Source organism: Sinohyriopsis cumingii, chromosome 17 (genome assembly GCF_028554795.1).
Source record: "Sinohyriopsis cumingii isolate HCF-2022 chromosome 17, ASM2855479v2, whole genome shotgun sequence".
Classification (NCBI taxonomy): domain Eukaryota; kingdom Metazoa; phylum Mollusca; class Bivalvia; order Unionida; family Unionidae; genus Sinohyriopsis; species Sinohyriopsis cumingii.
Window position 1 is genome coordinate 70,179,199 of NC_142977.1, and position 23,886 is coordinate 70,203,084.

The 23,886-nt window shown below is 36.1% G+C and overlaps 2 protein-coding genes and 1 pseudogene across 2 annotated transcripts; all 3 read right to left on the bottom strand.

Moving 5' to 3' along the window:
• Positions 1 to 5,804: 5,804 nt before the first annotated feature.
• LOC149779196 (uncharacterized) lies at positions 5,805 to 7,759 on the bottom strand (annotated as a pseudogene).
• LOC149779195 (uncharacterized) lies at positions 5,805 to 9,561 on the bottom strand. Its single transcript, XM_089939767.1, has 2 exons — positions 8,461 to 9,561; positions 5,805 to 6,323 (listed from the first exon to the last, which is right to left on the bottom strand). Exons 1-2 carry the CDS (start codon positions 9,412 to 9,414, stop codon positions 6,318 to 6,320), a joined length of 960 nt encoding a protein of 319 aa, XP_089795893.1. The 5' UTR covers positions 9,415 to 9,561; the 3' UTR covers positions 5,805 to 6,317.
• A 185-nt stretch (positions 9,562 to 9,746) lies between these two features.
• LOC149779197 (uncharacterized) lies at positions 9,747 to 11,824 on the bottom strand. The gene is made up of 3 exons (XM_089938409.1): positions 11,680 to 11,824; positions 10,052 to 10,522; positions 9,747 to 9,797 (listed from the first exon to the last, which is right to left on the bottom strand). The coding sequence occupies exons 1-3, from the start codon at positions 11,821 to 11,823 to the stop codon at positions 9,747 to 9,749; spliced, it is 666 nt and encodes a 221-aa protein (XP_089794535.1). The 5' UTR covers position 11,824.
• Positions 11,825 to 23,886: the final 12,062 nt, after the last annotated feature.

The following is a 23,886-nucleotide window of genomic DNA, read 5'->3' on the forward strand; positions in this document are numbered from 1 at the left end:
TGTGGGGATAGTAATTATATTTTGTTCCTAAGTCCTGCTGAGTCGATGAATTTATTTATATTTTTTGTTTTGCTGATTGTTTATTATTATTAGAGTCCATCAGTAACTCTGGGTATGTGTCTGGTGATCCGATCTCTTTTTGGTTTCTGATAAATATTTTCCGAGCGGGTTTATATTTTGGGCATATATTGAATACGTGGTGTAGATCTTCGGTGGTGTGGCAGTTAAAGCAGTTAATGGTTGCTGGTTTGGGTCCTATAAACCTTCCAAAACTGCTTGCTAGGTTAGTTTTTCCAGTTAGTATCCTGTTTATGGTTTTCTGTGCTAAATAGGTACCCTTAGGTAGCTGTATGTTCCTATCTACGGTTTTGTGGGTTTCATGGTGCTTTTTACCTTTTGTGGAGGAGTTCCAAAAATCTTGCCATTTTTGGTCTATATATGTTTGTGCGAAGCTTAGTACTTCTTCTGTAGAGCTATAGTTAAGCTTGATTGAGTTTTGATCTCCTAGTTTGGTTTGTGCAACTTTGTCTGCTTTTTCGTTGCCAGAGATTCCAATGTGCGACGGTATCCACATGAGCTCGACTAATTGATGTGCTGTGGTGATATCGTCGATTAAATGGCATGCTCTGTCGAGGAATTGTTCCCTAGAGTGTGTATTGCGATTTTGGATCGATTTGATAACGCTTAGGGAATCGCTTATAATGACTGATTTAGGTATTTGGTTGTCTTTGATCCATTGTAGTGATTCAAGTATAGCCCAGAATTCAGTAGTGTAAATGGAGCAATAGTCAGGTAATCTGGATCCCGTTTGTATATTGAATTCAGGGATGACTATTGCTGCTGCTGTTCTTGGTGGGTTGTTTGTTTTTGATCCATCGGTATATATTTTAACATAATCCGGGTATTTTTGGCTGATTTCGTTTACCAGCACAGGTTTTAATAAGTTTTCTTGTCCTTCTTTATTGCCTAATTTGGTAGCTTCAATGTTAATCCTTGATGGTTTTTGTAACCATGGTGATTTGTTCTGGTCTGTATTGTTTGTTACCTGTTTTTTTTTAGTAGTGGTATCTTTTCTCTTAGTTCAAGGATTACTTTGCCACTTGGTGTGGTGGGTATGATTTTGGGTTTGAAGACAACTTTACACTTGTTTATAGCTATTTTGGTGGGATGGTTGTCTGGGTGGGTATCTAATCGAACGGAGTATCGGAGGAGCAGTTCTTGCCTACGTAATTGTAAGGGTAGTTCTCTTGTTAGTGTTTGTAGTTCTTCTAATGATGTTGAGGGGAGTGTTCCTGTGCATAATAGTAAGGCTTTTCTCTGGATAGTGTCAAGTTTTTGTAGTACAGGTTGCTTAGCCGAGTTATACGCTTGGCAACCGTAATCCAGTTTTGATCTATTTAGTAATAAATTATATATATATATATATATATATATATATATATATATATATATATATATATATATATATATATATATATATATATATATTGTGTATGTATGTGTATGTATGTGTGCATGTATGTATATGTATGTATGCGTATGTGTGTGTGTGTGTGTGTGTGTGTGAAACTATGATAGAGATAATAATTCTGATATGTATATCAATTCAATAAGTAGATATTTTAATATAATTTATAGGAAGCGTGAAAAAGATTCGTGTTAGAAAGCTTTGATTAGCCAGTTTAATAGAGAAAGCACCAAGATAATATCTGAAGATGAATCAAACAGATAAACTCATGTTTGAATAACAAAAATGCTGTATTCGAATATCTGTAAGAACGTATTATCAACATTATGTTACAAATATATGGAAGATAAGAAATCTAGGCGATAGGTGGAAACCTGAAATATCAAAACTTGCACCTGCTATTTTGTAAACGGTTAGTCTATACCTCTAGCAAATATTAATGGTACTTGTTGGCAAGAAGAAGGGCACCTGCTTTCAGAGGGACTTAAGGAAAAGAGAAGGAAGAGAAGAAGTGTTCGACAGAAGCATAAAAAAGAAAACATACGTGTAAAGAGATTCAAGAAGGCGAGACATGGCCAATGGAACAGTAGTAGAATAACCCATGCCAGTTAAGAAATTCAAACGTGAAAGACAAGTAAAGATGCAAAGAACGGGTGCTGGTAAATGATATTTTAAATTTAATTGTGATTCTTATTCAAAGAGAATATACCAACAATGATGTAAGTGAATATTCTTCTTGATTCTTTATTTCGTATCACCAAGATATTCAAGTATTCACAGATGCATGCATTTTGTAAGAGACGGGTATAGGTTTTATTGGATTAGGGACTCAGTGACTAGTTTCTCTTTTCGATATAATATAGGTGGCAGTGAAAACAGCACGTGGAAAAAACAATGCATGGACATGACATGATCATTTGCAGCTGCCCCCAGTGTTTTCCACGTCATATCCTATTCCTGCTGTTATAATGGACGTGACTGATTCAGCTGCTCTCGTATCAATAATAGCTATGGATGCAGTCACACATGGTTTAGAAGTCTTGGATTGTGACGGCCTCTTCTTCGGATTAGATTAGGAAAATTGAAACATCTGTCTCGGATATTTTACCTCCACAAATATGTCTCGTACCAGACTGACTATTTTATATTCATTTTCTTTCTTTTCTACACTGTTCAAAATTGTCTTCTTCTCTTGCTTTCTGCTGTTCATGTTTTTGAACAAGTACGTCTTCTTTCAGACTTTGCAAAAAAATCTTAAACTTTTCCTTTGTTTTGTTTTTCGACAGAATGTATGTATGTATGTATTTATGTATATATATATATATATATATATATATATATATATATATATATATATGAATTTGTATGTATGTATGTATGTGACACAACCGAGGGACATGCATACAGTTCAGGATAGGACCATCCTTACCAGTTAAATTTGCCCCAGGAAATGTAAAAATTCAAATAGACCTAAAATGCATGATCTTCTTCATAAAACCACTTTGAAAAATTTAAGTTCTGAATGAATATTCTTACAATTTACCAAATCCTTCTTCAGCCTTTATAATTTGAAGCGAAACGTATGGTACAAATAAAACAATCAAACCACAAAACAGTATATTCTGTGTTATAATTTTAAAAAAATAAAAATAATGCATCGTACACATTAAACAAACTTCGGTTCAAATTTGGTCAACAGATAGTCGGAAAGTAACATCATAGGACAGCATGACATCGTTACTTGATTCTAGTTTTACACGAGTCCTGCAATGAGAGTTAATGTGATATTATAAAACATTCACGAGCAATATGCATTTGGGACGTTGAAACCTGAGTGAGTTCAGTTTTTAAATGAGTGATACTCGTACTCAGTACGTCCTTGATCTAGGTCTCTCTCTCTCTCTCTCTCTCTCTCTCTCTCTCTCTCTGAACACACCTTAAGTAGATATCGTTTCAAACGATCTCCGATTCAGCGAGTTTTTGTCACAAATATTATCCAAAGTCTAAACTAGTATTTTGAATGTTTTTGTTATGACGTATACATCTCGATATTTCAAAACAAAGCTATTTTCGTCGGCGATTACATTCGGGAGCTGGTCAAAGGGTCAAATTGCTGTCACAATAACGTCAGTGTTGGATGGGATTTAAATCTGGCTTTTGTGTATCAGCTACAAAATTTGCACTAACCAATACCTAAATATAAAAAGAAACAAGTCTAAACGGAACTAAGTGTACAGGGCAAATTATAAACGGACGTCTTTCTATATAAAGGAAATCGGTTGAAGAATACAAAATATTTAAGAATTCCTTTGTTTTACAATGTTTCTCTCATTTTATCTATTAAATATGAACAAAGTTGGTTCCGACTGGGAAAGGTGTGATCATTTCATTTGAAATTAAAGAAAGTTTGCACTGACATCTGTCTTTTCTACTGATATCACAACATTCCTTTCGTGGGGAAATACGTTAAATACAGATGTAATTTAAGTAGGTAGGGAAATGTGAGTACTCGTATGTGACACAATTACATTCTAAGCAAATAAGAACATGCCTACATGATTAGTTTCCTATCTAATCGACGACGCTTTATCATTAACGTGTTACTTCATTATTAAAATACGTATATCTCTGAATCTTTTATTTCGAAAGTTAACCAAAACAATTGTACTGAAAAATTTGAGAACATGCATGGCATTGATATGCACTGAAAATAATTGACCATAAGTTACACGCTGCAATTTATATTGATTCCAGTTGAAATATTTGATAATATTTATTCGTTGTCATATAAACGGAAAGACACAGGAATCAGTTGTACGTAGACACACAATCATTTGCAAGGAAAAAGTTGTATAATACGATAATTAGGTACCTATTATCTATCTAGTTACAAATGCAAATTTGTAAAACAATGTTCGATATTCTATAAGTAAAGATTTTAAATATCTCTTTCTCTTCACCATTCATGGAGTGACATAAAATCAATTCGCAACTAATAGCATGCAGACAAATAAGTATATATGGTATATATGTAAATCTATCAAATGAAATGCAAATATTTTATTGTTATGACCCATATTCTTAATAGTCTGAGGAAAAGTCGTATTAAACCTCTCTCTCTCTCTCTCTCCTTGCCGGTTTGAGGAGCTGGTGCAATGTTGAGGAAAAGTCGTATTAAACCTCTCTCTCTCTCTCTCTCTCTCTCTCTCTCTCCTTGCCGGTTTGAGGAGCTGGTGCAATGTTGAGGAAAATTCGTACTGGGTGTTAAACCTCTCTCTCTCGCTCTCCTTACCGGTTTGGGGAGCTGGGGCAATGTTAGTTATTTTGCACTCTTTGTTGGCAGATTGAAGAACAAGATAAATAGAAGGAGCAGCTCCACGACTGCGAAGAAAAGACGTTAAGTGTTGCACACACAGACACAAACACATATATACATATAAAATATTTTGTAATTTGTGTTCAACACTGTAAATTGTATCTATTATCATTAGTTGAAATTTTAATAAGTGCATATGTTCAACATTTAGATATTCATATCTTAAAATTGCTAGTATCTATAAATAGAAGTTTACGTACGTATTTGTTAGGATTATTAATGGAAATAGAAAGTGCTCACAGGACTATACATTATTCTCGGACTACTATATTCTTGCATATATACAATTTTAATAAAACTACTGTAATCCGTTGCGACGTGACCGACGTGGTACTCAAAAGTACTGTTTTCTTTTTTAATGCAAACCCCTGCTTTATATGCCGTTTGACATATATGGTCCACTCATCACCGATTCCTATTATATTGCAGAATCTTTATGAGACCCAACTTTTTAAATCAGGTACACATATGCAAGATTAAGAACTATTGTGAGAGGTCGTTCGTACTTGTATGTTACAGACAACATGGTGTATGTTACGTGTAACTTGCCGGATAGAGTAAGTCTTTCTTTCATATTTTATTTGTCAAGGCTGACGTCGTTCTTACAGAAATGTTTACGTAACAGGATGGTTACTTTGTATAAAATTTATGATCTCTAAATATACTACCCGTATCTCCAAGAATTCTTTGCAAGTGACGCTAAGGATGCTGACCCATATATTCATACTCCTTAACTATCTTCCATTGGCTAAACGAGTCATGTGACCTCATTCCTGGGTTCAGCTGGCCCCCCAATGGTCAATATTGCTTTGTTTCAATTACATAACAAGACCCATTCACCTCTCATCACAAATATCCTTGCACTAGTGCAAATAGTTTTGTGATGAAGTGTGTGTGTGAGGATAACAAAATTAAGGAGGAAAGTAAGAATTTGAACATAATGAATAACACTGAAAACGATTTGTTGATGCAGGCCACATAAGTGACAATTGTATTGAAAATAATAATATATTCATATGATCTAACATGCATAAGGTTATTTACAAAATTACTTTAACATAGTATGTGATAAACTACATAGTTTAAATTCAGACCTGAATGTAAATTTGTAACCATCAAACCAAAAAACAATCCATTTGGGAGCTGAGACCGCCATAACACAGGAACCATGCAAGTCACCCACTTTGCATGGGGCCTGTGCAGCCCCAAAATGGACAGTGGCCCGCATCAACCGTGCCTTTCTCAGCCTGCTCCCCGACATTTGTGACTCCCACATGAGAATGATAGAAGTGCCAACTGTGAAGATTGCACCTAGTGAACAAATATCAATGCTGTTATATTCATGTTTAAGTTATATTGTTCTTGACTTCAGCTGAGGTTTCATCGTGTGTACTTTTCCTGTCATATTTATCAGCAGTGAACCCACTTGCTATTCTGATGTGATTATACAGAGTGTTCAGGTCTGTGAACTCACTAGACCTGAAATGGAAAGAAATGTTTGCGCGAGTATTTATGTGACATGAAAATAATGTGATATAACATATCTATATATAATGTAGGGATTAGTGGTGAACCTGATATTTACCCAGGTTATGATTATGATGGAAAATTTACTTGAAGGTGGATTTTAAACAAAATGTAACTGAGAACACCTGATACCTCCTTGTGTGCAAACTTAACTGAAACCCCAAAAGAAATTAGAGGTTGGAGTGACGTTCAGAACATCTAATATATCGTTTGAAAGCATCCGATTTCCATCGCCCTAATTCACGAATCTGACTATCGGACAAGCCCTGCGCAGCAGCAGTTGTTGCTGCTCCGATTCTAAAGCTATGACTCTTGAAGCATTTTGGATCAAATCTGCAGAACTGCAAAGCGAGTTTTAGCTGTGCATTGAATTCTGCCCGAGTTATAGGTGTGTTTGAAAGATACATGAATATTGGGCCTGGACCCATACCTCGCTTTTGGATGTATCGCTGGAGATATGAGACCGGACACACTGCAGTATTATTGTTTTTTTAATTTTTAAAGTGAACTTCTGACCCTGACTGCGTTTGAAGGTGTTAAATATCAGAGTGATGGAATGGTGATCAAGAGCCAACTGATCAATGTGCAACAGATTAGGGTTATGGAGGCTAAGGGACTGTACTGTGATCTCCCCAATTCTCAGGAAGGCATGGAATGCCAAGGAAAACATAGCTCGAAATAGGAGTTGTTTGTACCAAGAAGTTATAGTGCAAGTTGTAGCGTGGATAAGTTTTTCTAACATACACTTATCAATTGGCAATCTCACATCACAAGAAACTTTATTTCTGTGGCATGGGGCCCCGAGTGGCCGAGTGGTCTAAAGCGCTCACCGTTCCGGATCACTGCCATCTCACCTCTGTCTGCGTATGTTCGAGTCCAAGGCTCGGCTAGCGTGGGTACGTGGGAAAGCCTGCCAGTAGCTTCTCGTGGGTCGGTGGTTCTTTCCTGGGTTTTCCAGGGTTCTTCCTCCACCAGTTATACTGGCCGCCATATATGGCCTATCTTGTGCTGAAAAATGGCGTTAAACCCTAGAACAACAACAACAACAACAATTTCTGTGGCATGCTTGCAACAGTTTCTGTATTAGAAAAGAGTTTGTAGGGTCTGCATAATTATTGATTTTGTGTACAAACCCAATGGCAGATACATATGAGGATATTGTTGCTGAGGCATAGTGCTTGTTCACCAGATAAGAGATGAAAAGTGCCAAATTAGCCTGAGAGACTGGGATTGAGGTTTCCAATGTATATTCTGCAGTGAAAGCTCGATATAAGTTCCAGCTGCGTCGGTAGGCTGCTTTTGACATTCGTGTCAATGTACTATCCAGTAGCGTATCAAGTGTGTTTGTTAGTGAATCAAGTTGGGAAGTGCCGGTATTGACACTGGTTCTGGGTGGAGCCAAGGGCCGGAATCTGTGCACCTGCAATCGAGAAAGAGCATCAGCCAGAACATTTTTCTTTCCCGGGATGTGACAGGTTTGAAATAGTATGTTGTATCTGAGGCATGCAAGGACCAGGTCTCTAACAAGGTACATAATGGAAGGGTTCTTTGAGGTTTGCTTATTTACAATATCAACCAATGCCTTGTTGTCAGTGTGAAAGTAAATGCAATTGTTTGCAAGTTGAGGAGCCCAAATTTTGATGGCTAGAACAATTGGATATAGCTCAAGGACTGTGATATCTAGCGCTTGTCATTCTTTATTCCATGTGCCATAGAACCATTTGCTGCCTAGTACACCGCCATAGCCAACTGTGCTTGATGCATCAGTGTGCAAATGAATGGCATCAGAGTGCAGCCAGCGATCAGGGAGGAATAAAGATTTACCATTGAATTCTCTTAGGAATGTGTACCACAGCTGCAGATCAGCCCGAAGGTCCCTCGTAATGCGTATGAAGTGATGTGGTTTTGACACACCCACTGTCCGATCAATCAACCTTCTCAAGAAAGCTCTGCCTGGCAGGACAACTGCACATGCGAAATTTAGTGTACCAATTATGGATTGGAGATTAAGGAGCGTCATTTTTGTTTTTTGTAGGCAGAGTGTTAACAGGCTGTAGCAGTTCTGGAGTTTATCTATGGGAAGTCTTACCTCCATCTTGATTGTATCCAGTTCATAGCCCAAAAAGGTCAATGTTGTACTGGGAAGAAATGTTTTTTCCTCAGACATGGGAACCCCAATATCTGCACAAAGAGTTAAGAATTGGTCTAATTTCTCCTTACAGGTGTTATAGTTTGATTCCAACAGAAGAAAGTCATCTAAAACATGTACCATGTGACCAATGCCCAATTTGTGTCCCGCCACCCACTGTAATGCAGTGCTTAAATATTCAAAGATTTTACAACTGGAGCTACAGCCCATGGGAAGGCACTTGTCATAATAATATAGGTCATTCCAAGAGAAGCCAAACATATGATACTGAGTCGGGCAGAGTGGAACAATTCTGAAGGCACTAGCTATGTCAGTTTTTGCCATAACACAACCTCTACCAAGTTTTTTAATGATTGCAATAGCATGTTCCACAGTTTGATATTGAACAACACTTTTTTCTGGGGATATACCATCATTTATAGAAAACCCTGGAGGATGTGATAAATGGTGAATCATGCGAAAAGTACCAGGTGTTTTCTTTGGAACCAAGCCAAGTGGTGATATCTGAAATAGCGAGAAAGGGTGGCTCTTGAAAGGCCCTGCAAACCTCCCAGCCTCAAGCTCTTTGTCTATTTTGTCTTGCACGATCTGTGGATTTTGTATGGCTGATTTCAGATTATGTGATTGAAATGGGGACAGAGAACCCTCGTGCCCCACTTTAAATCCAAATGTAAACCCATGTATCAAAATTTGTATCATGGCAGTGTTGTACCCTTTCAACCAATGTTGTAACCTTTCAGCTTTAACAGGAGTAGGAAGCTTACTGTTTTCGCAGTTCCCCTTTTCCTTGCTGGCTGTGTTGAAGGGAGTTTGATGTAGGTCCTTGGGACTGAGTAGGTTTGTAGCTACCACGAAAGGGCTGCATGCTGTCAGTTCTAGCTTGTTTTGGGGCATATTTTGGCAACAATTTGAATGGGTGTTGAATGGGCAGTTTGCATTTGCTGAAGGGATGGGCTTCCAAGCAATTGAAACAATTATGCTGGTATTTACAAGCTAGCCCTGCCAAACACTGCAGCCCCTTATGGTAGTTAAAGTAGGCCCCTTTTGGGGGATTTGATTTCGAGACTGCAGACGGTAATGTGGCAGTGCTGGTGGCAGTCCTGTCACCAATGCTGTCCAGAACAGATCGCATGTAAAGTTCAAGGTGGGTGGAACCCCACTTTGCCCCTCCCCTCTCTATCATGCGACGAAACTGCTCATCATAGTATCTCCAATGAGCCCTGCGCTCAGACAACTTCATGACGATTTCCATGTGGTGAGATAACACTGTGCTCAACCTAGGGGATTTCATGCATATTACTGTAGCAAATCTGTTCCATGCTGTCAACCACTGATTGATCGAGAGTGGGGACTTCCTGGCCATGGGAACTAGATTAAATTCAGATGTGTTTGAAGTTATATTGCACTGTAATCTATATGTATTGTCCATGGATGTCGAAAGGAGATTTTGAAAATCTATGTATGTCCCAGCCCAACTCTGCTGCTTAATTTTATCAGTTATAGAGGCAGTTATATCAATTGATGTGCTTACAAAGTTGGACTGACTCTGTGTATCTAATATGTTAATAGGTGCTAATAAATCACTCAGAGTACCTGTTCCTGTATGACAGACTCCAGTTAAGGCTGAGGTAGCCTGTGCAATGCTTCCCCCAACGGATGTTTCAACATTTCTTTCTGTTTGGGCTCTTGAGGAGGCAGATGGCCCTTGCTCTGTTTCCTGCGACAACATGGCAGGTTGTTGTAGACTAGTGGTCCCATGCAGTATCTCCAAGATGTGGTCCAGCTTTCTGTCCACTTGAGCAGTGATCACAGGTGTAATCTGCTGTACTACCTGCTGTGCTATCCGGTCAATGGTAGCTTGGTCTACTGTATCTGCATGTGTTGCTCCCGCTCCATGCTGCTGTTTTTGGCGATCAACTGCTCTAATCCGTGAACCAGATGACTGAACCCTCTTTACAGCCTGTTCAACCCCTGCTGATGCTTTGCGCTTGGGTGGCATGATCTGGTTAGGTTAGAAAAATTAATGTATTAAACATAATAGTAAATAGTAAGAAAGAAGTAAAATGGACTACCACGTATGGTCCTATGCACAAGGCATGTTATTATTTAATGAAAATGCACAAACATATTATCATTGGCAAACCAATGCATGTAAGGTTACCTGATATAATTTCTTCATTGATAGACACAAATATACAAACATATATATATATATATATATATATATATATATATATATATATATATATAAACCCTTTGTCCTTAGCAAAATGGCTTATGTACAGAAGGTGGCGGTCTGGTATGCAACCAGACCTGTTATCAGGCCAACCGGCTGATGCAAAAGTGCAAAAGAAAAAGAGGACAGGTACGGGACCTGGCCTGTTATCTCCCAAAGTGAGCAGATAACAAAAGATATTGAAACATGTTCCAGGAAGCCACTCAAAAAGGAACCCTTGTGAAATAATTAATACTTAAGAACAAGGATTTGGTATATAATCATTTAACGGGGGGGGGGGCACCAAATATATTATGGGGAACCCCTATTATGTAGAACAGAGTGGCTTGCCAGGAACAAGTCCCAAAAGGATCAGGTACGGGACCTGACCCAGTGCCTCCACAATGGCAGACACTAAGGTTGTTTACGACAAACAAAGGAACAGGTACGGGACCTGGCCTGATATCTCCCTTTGTGGGCAGATACAAATAAAATTGAAAGCAAAATTAGTACAAGAGCTAACCTAGCCTAGTTATCGTTGAATGATTGTGCGTTATTTTATAACATGCATTGAGAAGAGCTTCCCGAAGTGACTTATAAAGGTGCCACTGTCCTTTAGGGGACAAATGAATGCCATCTGAGCGAAACTTCTCCCTCACATGAGGCCTATCGAAGGCAAATTTGCTATTATGGTCCCAAAATGTTAAATAAGGATAAGCAGACACTTCAGATCGCACAATATCATTGACCTCCTTTGCTAAGTGACAGTACATCTCCTTATAGTTTTTATCGGCTGCTTCATTGTTATGGTTTAGTATTCCCGCGACCCCAACTTGGTGTAACGTTGCCGGGAATCTAGGCATAAGCTGACACAGAACGATCTGTTTAACCTTATATTTCTTATGTAAAAGCGTAGCCAATGCGACCATCTTATGTGCAATTACCTCTGGCAATGTCTCTGCGTTTACATCGTTGTCCCCAATCAGAAGAATTACAATATCGGGGTTTCTTAAGCGGACTTCATTCATGTCAAGGCGCAAAAACTTATCGATTGTGCGCCCCCCCTCCCCCCCCCCGATACCCTTCATGTTTACATTACAAACTTCCGTTACATTAAAAGACGGACTTAGTCTAAGATCCGTCCCGGACCTCAAATACCGATCTAACCATTTACAAAGTGAATGGCCCATAATGATTGCTTTTGTCATTCTTTCCAAAATTTAAACGATGGCTATGTACATAAAGAAAATTCTACTAACCTTCTTCTTTCCAAAGTGCGAGCAAGAAAATGATCCTCAGAATTATGAGAAATAATTGTGCAATAAAACAAGAACAATTAAAAGGATCGAAAGGAAAAAGAAGAAAAATGTAAAATTTATGATCTCTAAATATACTACCCGTATCTCCAAGAATTCTTTGCAAGTGACGCTAAGGATGCTGACCCATATATTCATACTCCTTAACTATCTTCCATTGGCTAAACGAGTCATGTGACCTCATTCCTGGGTTCAGCTGGCCCCCCAATGGTCAATATTGCTTTGTTTCAATTGCATAACAAGACCCATTCACCTCTCATCACAAATATCCTTGCACTAGTGCAAATAGTTTTTCTTTTTTAATGCAAACCCCTGCTTTATATGCCGTTTGACATATATGGTCCACTCATCACCGATTCCTATTATATTGCAGAATCTTTATGAGACCCAACTTTTTAAATCAGGTACACATATGCAAGATTAAGAACTATTGTGAGAGGTCGTTCGTACTTGTATGTTACAGACAACATGGTGTATGTTACGTGTAACTTGCCGGATAGAGTAAGTCTTTCTTTCATATTTTATTTGTCAAGGCTGACGTCGTTCTTACAGAAATGTTTACATAACAGGATGGTTACTTTGTTTCATATTGTGGTCCTTAAAGCACAAATAAATAACTTATTGTAATAATAACTTCAAAACATACATTTAGCACTGTATTTAGTTTCGTACCACAGTGTATTTATCTCATTAATTTGTAATCCAAAATGTCTAACTAAACTGCGTCATAAACTGCCTAAATTTGCGAGTTTTCGTGAACTATTGATTCTATCAAGTTTTATCAAGAAGCAGTAAGATTATAATATAAAGATGATATCGCTTAGAAATTGACAGTTCACCTGCAAGGCAGATATACTCTAGTGACATGAATATACCAGATATATAATATATATGTAAATAAAACAGTTAACTGAAATGAAAAACATCAAACAATGGGCAGATCTAAAGGTAAACTTACCCCTTGACATCAATCTAACACAAAGTTTAAAGTTGTAATCTATTCCAGATTTGAATAACGTGTATTAAATTTTGAAGCTACACGTAAATTATTGACTGACTTATTTAAAATCACACTCGAATTTTATCGATTCTAAGAACTTGAATGTGTGTTTAAATTTAAGTCAAGACAAATTACGTAACTAAGATTCTGCTCTTCTCAATAAGCTCGCAGCAAAATTAAAAATCGCTGAGACTGTTCTTATTGGTAACATTTCTCCATTTGCCCCCTTATATATCATTACTTAGACCTCTACCTTCACCATTATTCATCGAGCTCCTTTTATGTATACATGACAAATGATATACTGTAATTTCATCGGTATATCAGGATTTTTGCATTATTATGGCATGTTATTTGCCTGATGAGAAGTGGAGGATGATAATACGCGTCCAGTGCCGGATTGAGGCCTTAACGGGCCCTAAGCATAAAAATATTATGATTACCCCCCTCATACAAAATGTGAAACTAAAACAAAACAATGTTAAAAGCTAAAAGAGTGCGAAAATACCAGTGTGTTGCCATCATCCCAAACCAAAATATTCATGCATGCAGATCAAAATTGTCATTTAAAATTCATTCAATTTTATCATCAACAATTAATTTAAATTTCGTCTTGTGACCCTGTTGGGTTGGTGCCATAAGCACATCCTTAGTGTGCTCAATAGGTAATCCGGCACTATTCGTACCACATTCAAATGAATACTAAAATCTGTATGTTTAATTAATTATATTAATTAATTTTATGTCCATGTTTGACTGACTAGTTTTGTAATGATTTTTATTCTGTTTTGTCTTTGATCATTGTGCAGTCATTTGTATGATAGGTAGAAAATGGCATAGCTTACTGCATCATAGTTTCCTTTATATGTTGCCCATACAGAAAGCATTGGAAATAGTGTTACTGAATAGTTTCCATTGATATGTTGACCATACTATAAACATTGGAAATAGTGTTAATGTATAGTTTCCATTGATATGTTGCCATACTGTAAGCATTGGAAATAGTGTTAATGTATAGTTTCCATTGATATGTTGCCCACACAGTAAGAATTGGAAACATTGTTACTGTTTAGATTCCATTGATATGTTGGCCATACAGTTAGCGTTGGAAATAGCGTTACTGTATTGATCTCAGTGATATGTTGCCCTTGCAGTAAGCATTGTAAATAGTGTTACTGTTTTGCTTCATCTGATATGTTGCCCATACAGTATTCATTGTATATAGTGAGCATTAGAAATAGTGTCACTGTATAGTTTCCATTGATATGTTGCCCATACAGTAAGCATTAGAAATAGTGTTACTGAATAGCTTCAACTGATATGTTGCCCATACACTATGCATTGGAAATAGTGTCAATGTATAGTTTCCAGTGATATGTTGCCCACACAGTAAGAATTGGAAACATTGTTACTGTTTAGATTCCATTGATATGTTGGCCATACAGTTAGCGTTGGAAATAGTGTTACTGTATTGATCCCAGTGATATGTTGCCCTTGCAGTAAGCATTGTAAATAGTGTTACTGTTTTGCTTCATCTGATATGTTGCCCATACAGTATTCATTGTATATAGTGAGCATTAGAAATAGTGTCACTGTATAGTTTCCATTGATATGTTGCCCATACAGTAAGCATTAGAAATAGTGTTACTGAATAGCTTCAACTGATATGTTGCCCATACGCTATGCATTGGAAATAGTGTCAATGTATAGTTTCCAGTGATATGTTACCCATACAGTAAGTAATAGAAATAGTGTCAGTGCATAGTTTCCATTGATATGTTGCCCATACAGTAAGCATTGGAAATAGTGTTACTGTATAGTTTCCATTGATATGTTGCCCATACAGTAAGTAATAGAAATAGTGTCACTGTATAGTTTCCATTGATATGTTGCCCATACAGTAAGCATTGGAAATAATGTTACTGTATAGTTTTCATTGCTATGTTGCCCATACAGGAAGCATTGGAAATATTGTTACTGTATAGATTCCATTGATATGTTGCCCATAAGGTAAGTATTGGAAATAGTGTTACTGTATAGATTTTGGCTACCTCCCCGTGTCGCTAAGAGGGGTCACAAAGTGAAATACACATAAATGGCAATTACAGCAACAGTAGCTCATCCCAACGTTACAGACAGCAAAAGCAGATCACCACTGAGTCATGGTGTGGTTGGATGTATTGGGATATTACAAGCATCATAATTTGTTATTAGGTTTGGTTAACACGTACGGTTAGGTAATATATGTTTATTCAGTGCATTGTTATAGAGTTAGCAGATGCATCGACGACCCTTGACTGCGTAGATTTTCAGTTTAGCACCTCGGGTTATTTACAATGCATTACGACGAGATATTCTTTTGATCGGTGGGTGGGAATACGAATAGATTGTCAGCCTACAATAGCGCACATATATAGTGTACAGTACTTAAAATGTTTATGCATTCGAAACCTCGTTTAAATTATAATAACCAATGTAATAATGCGATTAGCTTTACTTTAATGGTATATACGAACATATACTTGTATAACGCTATTTTATGCGTTAAACTGTGTCTATACGGTTTTTAGTATCTTTATTGCCCCCGTCGATGGCCCCAATTTTGAGTCTATAAAAATTGATTATGAATGTGTATAGGACGAGAGAGAGAGAGTATAGTCATATATAGTTACTTTAAACAATGAAAAGGTACGGCAATATTTACCTTGAATCCACAGGTGCTCGACGCGAGCTTGATGTTGAGAAAGAAAAAAAAAACAATCTCAAGCAAAAAAATCATACAGAGTGACAAAAATATCTTAGATTAACCCCATGACCCGTCCTGACAAAAGACACTCTGTATCATAATATATAAGAGAGAAGGTACGCAAGTTCCAAATACTTCGTTCCACCCATGACCCTCGATTTCCTTCTGCTATTTTCGTCCTTAAAGGCACACGACCATAATACATAGCTTGTTTTACTCCTCAGATATTTTTCTATTCATCAAGCCATCATTGACTTTTCTGCGTTGTACCTAACGGAAGTTACGGGCTCCAAAACGTGCGATTTTCGAGAAATTTTACTGCTGGGACAAGTCCGTGCACATGTGAAAACCGGTGAAAAGAGCTACATGTACTCTACGATGTATCCTTTCTGGAAGTACAAAAATGTGGTAAATGCAAAGTAAGTTTTTAATTACCATTAACTCGATTCAACTTGAGGAATCCAATCCTGTTCCATGCATGAATTAGACATTGTCTTCTTCACTGCACATACATCGTATACATGCGTCTCTATTTTCAAAATAGGTAACTATGCGGCACACAAGTCAACGCTGAAATATGACTGAATAAAAAGGTTATACATATTGTCACATGAGGGTCTTTTGTCAGAACGGGTAATGGGGGTAATCTAAGGTATTTTGTCACTCTGTATGATGTTTTTCCTTCAGATTTTTTTCCTCAGCATCAAGCTTCCTTGGAAGGTGCATTCGTTCTATAAGCTCCCGAAATGTGTGCAATGTAAATCACCGTCATTGCACACTAAGTGCTGGTAAATGTGATTAGCAAAATGAATAATAAAGTCAGTATTGCCATTTGCTCATTGTAGGTATATGTTTTTTTTATGAAAGTGTACATCCTGTCATATCACAGACAACTGTATGCAGCTCGATTAAAAGTATTCCCACGCTGGTTTAAAAATAGACGCACAAGGTCTGGAGAGTACAATATATATAGCCTGTTTCTTTCCTGTATTATCTTTTCTTTTTCAATACCATATCAGCTTATGGAATTTAGTTGTTTTAAACATGTTGTAATGAACGTTTTCATTTTTTGAGAGAGAGAAAAAGAGACGGAGAAAGACAGACAAACATACAGACAGACACAGAGACAGTGAGAGACAGGGACGTCATTTCAACTTTTTCGGGGGGGGGGGCAAAAACAGGGAGGGGTCAAAACTTAATTGGGTGGCAAAACTTGATTCATGCAAATATCAACGAGCTGGCTCAGGCTGAATAATAGAATTACAGAGATAGTAATAGCAGGGACGTCATTTCAATTTTTTCGGGGGTGGGGGGCAAACTTAACGGTCTTGTTATTTTTCGTATATAGGCTACAGCACTTTTACAGCACATGCAAATTGCCCCCCCCCCCCACAACACACACACACACACACACACACACACACACACACACACACAAATGACGTCCCTAGTGAGAGACAGAGAAAGATATGGTCAATTAGCGAGTTTCGTACTCACAAATGCCTACGTCAGCGACCTTGTACAATTTATGGGAGCAATATGCGATTGATATTTAGCGTATAGGAGTTGTTGCAAGGATACAGTTTGTGTTGATGGCAATATTGGTGAATGTATGAAGGTTATAAATGGTCATTTTTAATGTAGTTCATAATTAACAGGCGAATATACAATGCAAAAACGAACTTTTTATTTGTTAATCCATGTAAGCGTATCATCATCATCAGAGAGAGAGAGAGAAAGAGAGAGGAGAGGAGTTGACTGATGTTGCTGTTGTTGTTCTATTGCGCGTGGCGGACATTTCTACAAAATCTTCTGATATTGTTTCTTCTAAAACACATTTCACATTTTTCAGAAGTTCATTGAAAGTGTTGAACCAATAGTAGTTTCTTTCTTACTAATGTCGATATTACATCTGAACGGAAGAATAAAGATGAGAATAATACACTTTCCAATTCTGTCAAGAGTAGATTTAATTTAATAATTTTAATTAAAACTCTTAGAAAATCAATGTTGAGGTATGTATCATAGATATTTGAAATTAATATTTGTGCCGTTATGTTAACTAAACTTAGATATGGACTAGGTGGAGCAATTATGAAAGCCAAGTACTATCACGCGATATATTGTTTAGATATTGATATCAACTATTGAGCTTCTATGGCGTATTAATGAACAGTGCTCGCTAAAACAAAACAATACATAATAATTTTTCCGTTTTGCGGTTTACCATACACAAAATTATGCAGAAAGTACTAATGTGTTGGTGTAAAGTATATTGAATATGGCTTGGCATTTGCAATAATGCGCAAATAAATATATAGTTTGTAAACATAATATAGTTTGTCTAGAGGCTACTTCAGAGGTAAGGAAGTCAATGTATTTATATCTTCTTTTCTTCGAAAGATTGAAACACAATAGTGTGTGTGTAATATTGCAATGATCATATAGGACAAAAATACATAAATCCATATAGAACACTTGTCATTTTCAGCAAATTTAACAAACCAATATACTCTGATGGGCTCCAGTTAACGCCTCTGTTAAAATCATATCATTCAATAATATTAAACAATTAATTAAATAAATGTTCACCATCTCATACGAGCAGTATACATCATATACAGACATTTGGAGATGGGGGGCAGAACATGGCCCTTATTTTTAACATAGCCCTTTAGAGGTTCTTGAAGATATATAAACCTTATCGAACTCCCTTAAATGTGAATTTGCAATGATAAAAACATTATTCAAATTAATACTAGAATGTGTAGCACCATTTTCCGCATCTACTTAAAATTTGCAGCATAATTACCTTTACTTTGTATCATTATAGGTTATTATAATTTACAAACCTCTTACCTATTCTACAACATGATCAGAACTCATGAATATTAATGTGAAGGATCGAATTTATATTGCCCAAATTATTTCAAAACTAAAATATCTCGATTAGCTAGAAACTAATTTCACTCAATACAGAAACAAAAACTGGAAAAACATGGGGTTTGGAATATTTCGCTATTTTTATATTGATATGTAAAAATTCAATAGAACAACTAAAACAGGAAAAAACGTTTGCATATTCTCCGTCCACCCGACTACCATGGCTTTTCTTTCATAGTGGAACCAGTAAAAGTTGGTATATCACAAAAATCCCAGAAATATATGAATCAGTCATTGCAAATTTAACAAGCAATTTACAAAGGAAAAGTCAACCTCACTATTAGTAGTGGTAGTGGCAGTAAGAAAAGACTGAATGAACGGTATAATTAATCTTGCCACAGATAGATAGGTATATAGACACAAACACACACACATACACACACTTATATATATATATATATATATATATATATATATATATATATATATATATATATATAAAGAGAGAGAGAGAGAGAGAACAAAATGAAGAAATTGATAAATAAAGAGGGAGAGAGAGTAACAAAAAGTACATTAAACAGCATGGAATGTGTTATCCGTATATAAGGATGTGTGATCCTGCAAAATGATGGGTGATACTAAGAAATTTATTTTTAGATAATGGAAATGTTACCGTACAGGCCAGAATATTAATAATTTGTCATCTGTGGACATTTTAACCTGCATCCAAGCACAAACTCCTACCAATTTCCTACTAAGCAAACAAGCATCTAATAAAAGGTATAAAGTCACTGATGTAGGCATTAGTATGTATCTGTGTATGAGTGTGTGCGTTTTGTTGTGTAAAACGTTTCCAACATTCTGATTAAAAAATAGGCTTGAACTCTGTAAGTAACAATATAAGATAGAGATAGCAATGGTGATGCGTACGTAAAATCAATAAGCAGCTATGTTAATATTCTTGATATGAGGAGTACACGAAATTGGAACTGGAAAGTTGTTAGCAGCCAGTTTAATAAAGAAAGCACCACGAGGATATCTGACATGAATCAAGCGGAGAAACTGTTACGACAGTTAAAGATGCAAAGTACGGGTGTGTGTAAATGAGATTTAAAATGACAGTGTGATTCTTATTCAAAGAGAACATACCAGCCATGATGCAAGTGAATCTTTTCATTGATTCTTTCCTTAGATCAACATGCTCTTCAAGCATTCAAAGATGCATGCATTTTATAAGAGAGTGGTATAGGTTGTATTTGGTTTGGGAATCACTGAATAGTTTGTCCGTTCGAGGACATATAGGCGGCCATGAAACTACACAATATGTGACATGACATCGTCAGTTGCAACTGTCTCAAGTTTTTTTTCACGTCCACGTCATACTCCTGATGTTGTTGTAGTGGTAGTGACTGCTGCAGCTGCTGACCTCTCAGTAGTAGTTACCGATGTAGTCACAGGCGGTTTAGAGGTCTTGGGTTGTGATTATCTCGTTTTCTTCGGGTGGAAGTTGCAAAATTGATAACTTCTCTTTGATATTTTTACCTTCACAAAATGTCTCTTACCTGATTATCCATTTTATTTTTACTCTCGTCCTTCTGTACGCAGTTCTTCTCTTCTTGATTTATCTTTTTCTCCTCCTGCTGTTTTTGTTGTTTATATTGAACAACGAGGCCTTCTTTCTGACCTGGCAAACAAGTCTCAAAAGTTACCGTTGTTTTCTTTTTCAATCGTTATTCATAGGTTCTTTGATTTCATTCATAACAATTCTGTTACATCCTACCCATTGTGTTAGGTAGTAGGTGTGGAATGTTGGTGACTACGCTGCATTTTCAATAACATATTTGAGGTATCGGATAGTATAAGTCGAGTGTTAAATAGCAGATAACTAAGTATTGATCATCACGGAATGCGCTTTGGATTGTATATGTGAGTTAGTGGAGAATAGAGCCCTATTTCACATTATATTTTTCATCTAACCGTATACAAACATATTTAGAGTTTATTCTCGTACACTCTCATAAGCCTTCTGTTGTTAATTGCTCTTTGAGACACCCATTTTCGCATGTAAAAATTTTCGAATATACAAGCACTTCGTCTGTCTGACTTTGAAAAATATTATCAAATTGCATTTTTCATCTAAACATTTACACGCAAATACAGATTTTATGCTCGTATAGTCGCGGAATTCTTTCCTTGGTAATTTTTCCTTTCAGACAAACATTTTCCCATCTTAAGATTCCGTAGATACCCATAAATGTTTGCCATCGGTGTCCAGCCGACACTCAGTCGTCATCCAGTGCTATTCATTTTTATATGCCCTGTGTGTACAGTATCTATCTATCTATTTATCTATCTATATATATATATATATATATATATATATATATATATATATATATATATATATATATATATATATATATATATATATATATATATATATATATATATATATATATATCCGCAACTGACTCAACATGTATGTATGTATGTATGTGACAGCGCCGTGGGACATGCATGCGAATTAGATGGGGATCATGCTTACCCCTTAAATCTGACTCAGGAAACGTTTACAATATATGACCTTGGTCTATAAAATTTGTTCCATAAATATCAACTTTGAATACATTTTCTTACAATTTACCAAATCCTAAAACATGTATAATTGGTAACAAACTGTATAGCACATAGGACATTTCAAAAAGGTTTTGGTGTTAGATATTTCTCTCTTAACCATTCAATGCGTGACGTAAGATCAATTTGAAAATAATAACATGTATACACACAAGCGCTATCAGATGATATATATCTAAATAATTACCAAATGAAATGCATATATTGTATGGTTATGTCCCATACTCTGCACTGGCTGCGGAATAGTAGGGCTGGATGCCAAACCTCTCTCTCTCTCACTCTCCTTACCGGTCTGAGGAGCTGCTACGATGTTGGTTATTTTGAACTCTTTATTGGCTGGTAATTTTAGTAATTTTTATTTATTGCTGTAAATTATAGTTATTATCTTTATATGAAATTTTCTTTCATGCACATGTTCGTTTTTGAGACACTGCATACAATCTATAAAATGAGTACGTACTGATCAACAGTTATTAACAATACAATTATTAGTAAATACGTTTACAAGTTTTTCCCTTTGCATATGTTGGTCAGGTGGTAATTTAGAAGAAGCGAACTGTAAGTTCCTCTTAATTAATAACAATAAAATTGATCGTTACGTTTTACCAAAAATGTTTGTTTGTTGTTTTTTTTTTTGTTACATAGTATGACAATTACGTCGAAGCAATATATATATATATATATATATATATATATATATATATATATATATATATATATATATATATATATATATTCAGTCGTTGATGTTCGAACGTATAAATAGGATCAATGGCAAGAACCTAAGTTAATAAATTAAATTGATATGTGTAATTTAATCCTGTTACATTCGAAAGAGATACCGTTATATTCATACATATATTTTGTGCAAATCACACTTCTTTTCGCACACTGCACTATTTACGATATTGATTATACGAATAGTATTAATGTACATTTTAAGCTAACCTTTTATTATCAAAGAAAAAAGAAAGAAAAAATCACAGACTTTAAAATTTTACTTGGATACTTTCTTCTATGTAAGTATACATAAAGGAAACAATACGTGAAGACGATCATGCTTATTGATATTGAAGGCCAAACCAATGAAGTGAAGCTTTTGTAAGGTTACAAGGAAGATATTCAGTAGTTGCTATTGAGGTGGGAGCATAAATGATATTAGTGTCAATAATCGAAGCTATTAAAATTAATTTATATTTGTAATCTAATCCTTCTGCATTCGAAATGGATACCATTATATTCATAAATAATTTCAGCGCAAATCAAGGTACTAATTACAACATTGATGATACGGTCAATATCAAAGTTAATGTTAAAGTTAACTTTTTATTACCAAACAAAGAAAGGTAAAGAAAAAAGTCAAACACGTAATGGGAACTGCAATCGACCAGTGGTTAGCGTTCTTAACTCATAACCGAAGGGATGCGGCTTTCAATCCTACCATCGTGCTGCATGGGACAGTTACCGTAACATGTCATTCTGCCAGGCACTTCAATAACTAAATAACCTAATTGTGTTTCTGTGAGATAACGCACCAGACCAAAAACATGACAGCGTTTACAGATAAGGATGGCGATACTACTTTGTACTTTCCATACTTGTATGTAAATATATGGTAAAAATAATACGTCAACAAGATCTTGCTTATTCATAGTAATTCCCCTAACCCTTCAGTTCCTTTCTCGAAGGCTAATCTTGCAACAAAACCTACCCTAGATAAATAATAATACTAATCCTTTCCTGTAGGGTAATTATTTTAGGAAAGTAAGATTACAAAGAAGGTACTCATAAATATTACAGTAATAAAAAAATTATATTTCTATATACGTAACATTAAAATCTGTTTGGACTGTAATAAGCAATAATCTCTGGAACATTCTATAGTTTCAACTTAAAACGTACATCCATTGTACTGTCTACTTCAAAACAATAAAACTATCCCAAACTATGATCTGAAATCTCAGAATACTCAACGCTAGTATGTCACATGTCATTCAGAGACAGCCTATGGAAAACGCTGGCTAGGAGAGTCTCTTATACAAGCATTTTTCATTATATAATCCACAAATCAGATTTTATGACACATACGGTCACGATTCTGGCTGGAAATAAAATCGCCGGGAGTCACAAGTTAACGACTGTATCGTAATACACTTGAATGTCCGAAAGTCTCACGCCCGAAAGGCCCGGGATCGAACACATCGGCCGTATTAAATTACTTTCAGATGCTGATGTCCAAATACCCAAGTCGAAACTTTAGCAAATGTCAGAAATGTGCAGGAATAATCCAGATTAAGTAATAAGAAAGAATTACTTCAAACATGAGTCAGTAATGCAAATACCAATTTCATTGTTTGTCCCTTGTTCTGTTAACAACTCACAACACGCCGTCATCGAAAATATTGAAACATTCGGTAATATCTACTTTTCTAGCTTTTCGCGCATGTTGTCAATATATTTGAACATTTATCTTCACATGACTTGAGATAACCTTGTTAGATAATTTGTCAAACAATTATAGTTCAAAGGAGCTATATTTCATAACCTTGCTGAGTCTTATTAGAGATATGTT

Coding starts and splice junctions, on each gene's coding strand:
- LOC149779197 (XM_089938409.1), bottom strand. CDS start 11,823: ATGAAGGGTATCGGGGGGGGGGAGGGGGGGCGCACAATCGATAAGTTT. Junction 10,523..11,679: donor ACGCAGAGACATTGCCAGAG/GTAATTGCACAT, acceptor TAACCTAACCAG/ATCATGCCACCCAAGCGCAA. Junction 9,798..10,051: donor CACAGAGTCAGTCCAACTTT/GTAAGCACATCA, acceptor GAAATCCCCTAG/GTTGAGCACAGTGTTATCTC.
- LOC149779195 (XM_089939767.1), bottom strand. CDS start 9,414: ATGCCCCAAAACAAGCTAGAACTGACAGCATGCAGCCCTTTCGTGGTA.